At 24.3% G+C, this 7,920-nt stretch overlaps 1 protein-coding gene across 1 annotated transcript; it reads left to right on the top strand.

Annotated features, from left to right (window-relative positions):
- Positions 1–2,429: 2,429 nt before the first annotated feature.
- Positions 2,430–4,700, top strand: LOC112600389 (CBL-interacting protein kinase 1-like). The gene is made up of 3 exons (XM_025347583.1): positions 2,430–2,749; positions 3,167–3,498; positions 4,468–4,700. Exons 1-3 carry the CDS (start codon positions 2,430–2,432, stop codon positions 4,698–4,700), a joined length of 885 nt encoding a protein of 294 aa, XP_025203368.1.
- Positions 4,701–7,920: the final 3,220 nt, after the last annotated feature.

Genomic DNA, 7,920 nt, shown 5'->3' with positions numbered 1-7,920 from the left:
TGACATCTCGATTTAAAGTTTTTTACATATACGTCTATTTCATGACTTTAAAAAACGGTAAACAGACACTTTGTATACTGTCTATTGTTTGATTTACACACGTTTAAACACTTTGTAAGATGGAAATAAACTGGGAAATTTAATGGATGAACTTAGATTGTAGTTTAAAATTCTAGATCGGCCGGTTGTGATCACGATCGTGGTTATGATTAATGTTAGCTTGGTGATATTTAACAATATGAATATAAAAAAAAAAAAAAATTGAGTTTGAGAGCCATCAGTATACATTATTAGAATGAAACAATATAACTATATATACTCAAAAATTACGTGAAACGAGTAAAACGATTTTTCATACATTTAGATTTTAAATTTATGTTATATAATAAATTATGATTTTTAAAAATCATTATTTTTAAGAATTTATATGTGTTCATATATATAGGTATATGTAATAATAGTAATTAAAACTTATTCATTTCTAATTGAAATCTACAATTAAACTATTGACTACCTGTATCTATTTATTAAATGAGTATTAATAATATTATAAACAATTTCATATTTTTTTTCTACCCGAAATAGTAAAAATGCAATAAAGATATCACACATTTTATTTTTTTTTTAGTTGTATAAAGTGTCTGATAATCATCTTATAAAATCTATTCATTGCAGATCCTAATTTGGGCCATAGGTATTTTCCTCCAGTAATAAAATATTATTTTCCTCTAATAATGAATAATAAATTTTATAATGAATATATTTTTAAGTCATGTTAAAATAATAAAAAAAATGATTTACTTGTGAATTATGAACAATTATAATCATAATTTATAGAACATATTCCACAAAAAATAAATATTTATTTAGCAATGAAATACTAGACAGGCGAATAGTTATTTTAATTTTTATAGTAAATTTCTTAAAATTGTCTTTATTTAGACGCGGATTTGCGACCGATAAAACTCATTATAAGTATATATATAGTATATGAGATCCTAACCTTACTCATCCCTTTATATTTCGGTATACAATTCTACAAAATTAATGTCGACTAAATATTTAAATATTATTGAAGAAAATGAAAATTATTCTTTTTAGTGGCGGAAAATAGATACTAAAAGAAAGTGATATCTATCATTACTAGAGAAAAATGGATCCGTTCTTAATATTAAAAAGACAAATGTTTGAAAATAATTATAATTCAGAGTTTTGAATTTTGATAATCCAATTTTTTACTATTTGTCTTACCATAAGAAATAGGTACCAAGGTTAACCCGTTTGGGTTCAGATTATATAGTATCTGTAAGTCTTTATTTTATTTTGTCTTTAACTAATTCGATTGCACATACAACATTTCAATTGTATAAACATATAATATTATTGTCTTAAAACCTTTTATTTTTGTAGGGATATAAATTACAGATAACTATATTGATTATAGATGAGATTTGAATAAATATTTTAAATGTAATTTAGTACTACAAAGATGTGGCCATTTATATTACATGTTATACCAGTACTTTATAAACTGATTTAAATGGCAATTTTTTTACAGTTGTTTTTTTATATAGGTAATTCTTAATATAATTTCATATGACATGTATAACTTCTAATTTGTAGGAAAATTGACGTTTTATTTTCTTTTATAGAAGATATTAATATATAATATACATAGAATCATTTAAAAAATAATTTATAGTTATATTATTAGAAGTTTATAACATTATTATACAAAATTAAACAAAATAATTTTTTTGTTAAAAACTTAATGACTATTAAAGATCTATACGAAAATATGAATAAATTAGTTTAAACAAATATTTGTATTCCATATAAGAAAAAATATTATTATTACCTTCAAAATTTAAAAAATAATGGTTAAGAGGTAAATTGTTCTTGGTTGTACAAAATATTTCTATGAAATAATTAAAATTAAAAATGTGATGTAAAATTGCATTATTTATTTTAAATGAATTTTGTGTGAAATCAAAGCCTTAGTATATTTTTATTGTATTGATTTTATACATAATACTTGTTTATTCGTACACACTTAGTTGGCCAGTTAACTGCATAACCATTAATTATAGAACTTTTTTTATATCAGATCTATAATAAAGGGTATAATATTCATATAGATTATTTAAAATAACTTGACATCGATTACACGAGTTTGTTCACGACCCTGTTTTTAGTATTCAATTATTAAAAACAATTACTTTATACTAAAGATGACACTAAGAAAATTTAGCTGGGTAGGGAAGCGATAACTAGCAATTTTCGTCATGGTTACTGGTGTTTCCATTAAATCGTATATTATTAATACGTCATTTTCACGGCACATTTGGTTTAGTTGTTTGATTTGTTTTTATCTGAAGTCACGCCATGTTAATACTTTATGAATTGTCGTTAAAATAAAATACACTGTAATGGAAACGGCCACAATAAAACAAAATAGAACAACCGCAGTATCGTACGAGTACAATACCCAAATAAAGGTGTATTTTAAAAACACCATAGGAAAAGGAACATTTGGGAAAGTCAAATACTGTGTAGCAAAGGTAAATAACAAAACTATTGGCTTTGCTGTGAAAATCATCAACAAAAAATCTTCAATATGTCAATGCAACAAATCGGCGATTAAACGCGAAATTATCATTTCAAAAAAAGTCAATCATCCAAATCTAATAAAATTCATTAAAATTATCATACATAATCATTACGTCTACATGTACATGGAATACTGCAAGTATACAGTCTTACTGCTCTTTAGCTAATTAAATGGTTCTGATAAACATCAATAAGCTAAGAGATTTTTTTAATATTTTATACGTTTATATAATAAATATTTTTGAGTATTAAACCTATAATAACGGTCTTCAATCTATTATTTAAAAAAGCATTTTCCATGTATGTATTATTAAATAAATAGTTTTCGAAATTTTAATATTAATACATTTATATGGAATAATTGTATTCAGTTCTTACATTTAAAAATAATTTGTACTTAAATATACTCAATATTTGAAAATAATAAAATAACATTTTAGTACTTAATTATTTTTATAGTTCTTAAACAATGTAGAATATTTATACCTACTTATAAGTTCGTAAGTTTTTAAAATATTGAAAGAATACATCATGTAAATTCGTATTTTACGTTTAGGAATGGCGATATGTGTAAAACTGTTGAAAAATACGGTCCTTACGTGGAACATGATGCATGTTTTCTATTTTCTCAAATTGTGGCAGCAATCGAGTACCTTCATAGCCTGGACATAGCGCATAGAGACCTTAAGCCAGAAAACATATTACTGAACCATCAAAATGAAGTGAAAGTGGCTGATTTTGGATTGTCAATTTTTTGTAGAGAATCGTTGAGCGATAAACGAATATTGTTGTTAAGTTGCTGTGGTACAAGGATGTTTATGCCACCGGAAGTATTGATGAGTTCAAAAAACGGATATAACGCTAAATTCTTTGATATTTGGTCAATGGGTGAGACACAGCATGCATTTAAAATAATTGAATTTTAGTAATACTATATTGAATCATATATATTTGTCGTTAGATACTCTGTACTATTTAGGGAATCAAAAATGGTGAAAATAAAAAATTAATTTTCCAAGTATACCATTTAACACTCACTATGACATAACATTAAATTTCACTATGATAAGTACTTACATATGAGAACAAATTACCGAAAATATTTAACTCAAATTAAATTAAGTTAAGTGAACATATAACTACATAGATATCTTAAGTCAGATAACAAATAATACATTTAACTTAATAGTTTAAATTTTAACAGAAAAAAAATATTAACTAGGTAATTAATTTGGTTAACTCAGATTATTAAAAAAGTTGATTTAATCTTTTAATCAGTATAAAGATCACATAGTATATTATGTGATGTGTATTATTTCATCAAGAAATATATAGCAGTAACTATTATATATCTAAGCATTAATTATTACTCTTAACATATATAATAATATATAGTAGTTATTCGATCATTTTTGTCTAAAACCATGTAATACAGTAATTGATTTATAACTTACCATTTAAACCAAAAATGTTTAATTTCAACAACGATTAACGATTATTTTAACATCATTTTTAATAAACTGAAAAAAGCAACACTGATTTAAAAATTAACTATATAAAGTCAAGTTAAAAAGTTAAAGGAATATACTTTTTTAAATAGTTCAAGTCCACCGATAGGTTTATTAATGCACTTGCGACGGTGTTTTGAAGTAAAATGTATGCTAGATATGATGCTTAGTTTCGTCGTGTTTTGCGTCCGTATAGGTTCGGGTCAAAACCCGAACCACCCGGATCATATACGCGCATTACGAGATCGTCATAAATATTTATAACAATACTGCGTACCGACTTGCCATTATAATATTACTTACAGTCCCCTGGCCACGCCATTAAGACCAGAGGACTAATACGTTACAGGAGGTGTGCTGCATTTTATGTTGACCGGCCAAGTACCGTTCGACGACGGCAGTGTTAAACAGATTGTCGCGCAACAGGTGTCGGGCGACATTGTTCTCCTCCGACCGACGTACAAGCGAACGGTTTCCTCGCCAGCTAAACAGCTTGTACGGCACATGCTCGAACCAGACGTTCTAAAGCGGGCACGCATCGCTGTCATCAAACGATCAAAATGGATGACTATGATGACTTAAGAGTTTGCCATAAGTCGTAACTTAACTGTATGGTTAATATCGGTTCTAAAATACTGGAACTTGGAAGTAGTGTGTCAATCTATTATTTTAATGTCAAAATCAAATTATGATGTCTATACCTTCCTATTATTATTTTTTGTTTCCAAACAAATAAAATTTTAAAAAGTTTAAGACGAGAGTACTTTACCGAGGAAAAATAGTATATTACATTTTTTGTGTTGCAAGTTCAACCCACATTTAGTGTAAAACCCTGTACTACTAAAAATATTGCAAAAGATTTAATAGAAATTAAAAAAAAAATTTAGTTTATTGTAATTAGATTAAAATACCATCATTCTTACATGTGATATACGCATAACTTTTAAACATAAAATCAACCATCAATTGCAGACAAATATTATTTAACGTTATTAAAACATGTTAGTATTAATAACATCTATAAATAACATACTGTTTATTTAGTGTTTATATATTTTTTTTTTTTTTTTTTTATAGTAATAAAAAATAGAACCCATAATGATCCTTTTATATGAGTACATATTTTATGGCAAATAATTCTAAATTTATAATTTATTGCCTTCCAATGTGCAGTAAAATATGTAAAGTGAACATCATTATTTTACACTATTAAAAATACATCGAACAACTTGATTGCACGTATTAAACCTGTTTAAAAATAACGGAGGCACCCTTTATTATAGATAGAGTTAATACCACTCGGTAGCGGAATATTCTTTCGGTCAATATAATAATTGCAACAAAGAAAGATCTTTATATCGTCTACCTGGAAATTGAAACAAGTTCTTTGATAAAATGACACATAAACAATGTGACTGTTGTAACCGTACTAAATATGCATAATGAGATTATACTGGAAAAAAATATGTCGTAAAAGTAAATAATTGTTCATTTGTACGTAATTATGCAACTGTGATTACATTGGGGTTTTAAAATCTTTTTTTTAAATTCATTCGTGAGTTATAAAACAATTTATTAATACATCGTTGCCTGAGTAAAAAGTAACCTTGTATTTATAAAAAAAAAAATCTATATAGCTGGTAGAATTATAAATTAATTGTGTATAAATAGACTGTATTGGATGTTTCATTATGGTAAGTTATAAGAAAAGTTGTAAAAACAGTACTAAAATAAAATTGAAGTATTAACATAATTATTTATATAAATGACTTATTATCAGGTAAACCAAGTTTAGTAATATCAGCAATGATAAATAAATCAATAGTCAGTATTTTCCTTAGTGGTTCTAAGGAAAAACATCCTTTATTAAAATATCTAAGTTAAAGTGTCTTGAGACAAAATATTCAAGGGATTTGGATTTTTTATTTAAATTTAAAAAACAAATTGAAAATAGGCCGTTTAAAAAGATTGATTATAATATAATTATTTGTGTGATTCATTAATTATAATGGAAACTTAATTAAACCATTGATGTTAAAATAATTTAAACAATAATTTAGTTTTTTAATAGTTACCAAGTGCCAATAATAAATTTAAAAAACTAATATAATATGCATATGGGGAAAAATTTTTTATAAAATAGTTTATTATATTATGCTATAAATATTTGACAATCTTATTTAATTAATCTAATTTTTTAAACAAACTATTTTTCATATTTTTTTTTTTTTATTAGACTTTTTATCATTTATTTTTAACACTGAGTTTTTTATCATTTGAATATTTTGACCAAGATTCCTTTTTGTGATTTTTCCAATCATAACCTATTAAAGCTGTATAATAGATTATTGAAAAAAAAAATAAGTTAAGTATATTACACAAAAATAAATATTAAAGTTATGTATTTGATAAACACAAAAATAATATTATAATAATTGATAACAATTTCATAATAGTACCTTAATTGTTTTCTGATTAATTACCTATAATCTACATCTTTAAAAGTAGTACTATACTATTAAAAGAAAAAAATCTCTTTTTAATATTATATCGTTTTTCTGTTTTAAAACAAAATAATTTCGATTTTGTTAATTATAATATTATTATCAACAAAGTGTTGACGAAAATATATTTTCATCAAAAATTATATGCAATGTCATTAATATCCGGTGAAGATCATTATTATTTAGAAAATACTTTTTAATTTTTTCTAGACTACTAATAAACAAAATAATTAATAAACCAAAATGATGAGATATCTCATACCGATCCATAAAAAAAAATAGTATACATTTAAGTTACATTTTAATATTTTTTTTTAATGTGGTTTAGTGTTCAGATAATCATATTGTATCTATATATTATGTAATTTATTTAAATTAAATAATAGTAAGATTCGTATGTTAATTATTTTATTTTCTAAGCCCTAATCTTAAATATTTACTTATTTTTAGATGAATAAAAAAACGATTTAAAAGTTTCTGTAATGTTTTTGTTATATGGAAATTTAATTATTAGGTAGTAGTAGAAGGTTTATTTTAATACAATTTGTGTTTTACTTATTTTCGATTAAGCCTCTTATTTAGACTTGCACAAACTCATAGATGACTACGGATGCCGAAAAAAAGTCACAAATGAAAATATAGTCACATGGGGAAAAAATCACTGAAGAAGCTTCTATTAATTAATTAAGTATATTATTATAAAATTGAAAAAAAAAATAACAGTAATTTTATAAATATTTTTATTAAAATTAGTACCTACTTATTTTATTTACTGATTAATAATAATGATGAATAAATTTCAAAAAATTTAATTTATTATATTTTGACTATTTTTATTAAAAATTTATAAATTATGGCTTATTTTAAATCTATTTTAGCTATCTTTTACTTGCTTATTACAAATTAAAAATGAAAATTTATCAATTGTTATTTCAACTATAAATAGTATTAAAGTCACATATCCATAAATTATATAATACATAATACACTTAAGCAACATTTATAGTATTGTTATTATCAACGATGACATATATATTATATTTTATTTTGTAAACCGTTTCTTTTCGCAATCTCATAATCACATCTGCAATGCTCAATGTAGATACATTTTACAACCATTATCATTTATTATTATGGCTGGGGATAGAAAAATAACAGATAAATTAATCGTATTTTTATATAAAACGCACAGAAACCGCTTTGGTCACGATTAATAAAATTTCATACAGTGATAAAAGCTGTACAAATTGGGAAGATTTATTTTATACGGTTTCGTTCACGGTGCGGTGATTTTTCAA

This window comes from Melanaphis sacchari, unplaced genomic scaffold, assembly GCF_002803265.2.
Source record: "Melanaphis sacchari strain LSU unplaced genomic scaffold, SCAv2.0 Contig64_pilon_pilon, whole genome shotgun sequence".
Classification (NCBI taxonomy): domain Eukaryota; kingdom Metazoa; phylum Arthropoda; class Insecta; order Hemiptera; family Aphididae; genus Melanaphis; species Melanaphis sacchari.
The sequence above is the reverse complement of the archived record's forward strand: the minus strand, read 5'-3'. Positions and strand labels throughout refer to the sequence as shown.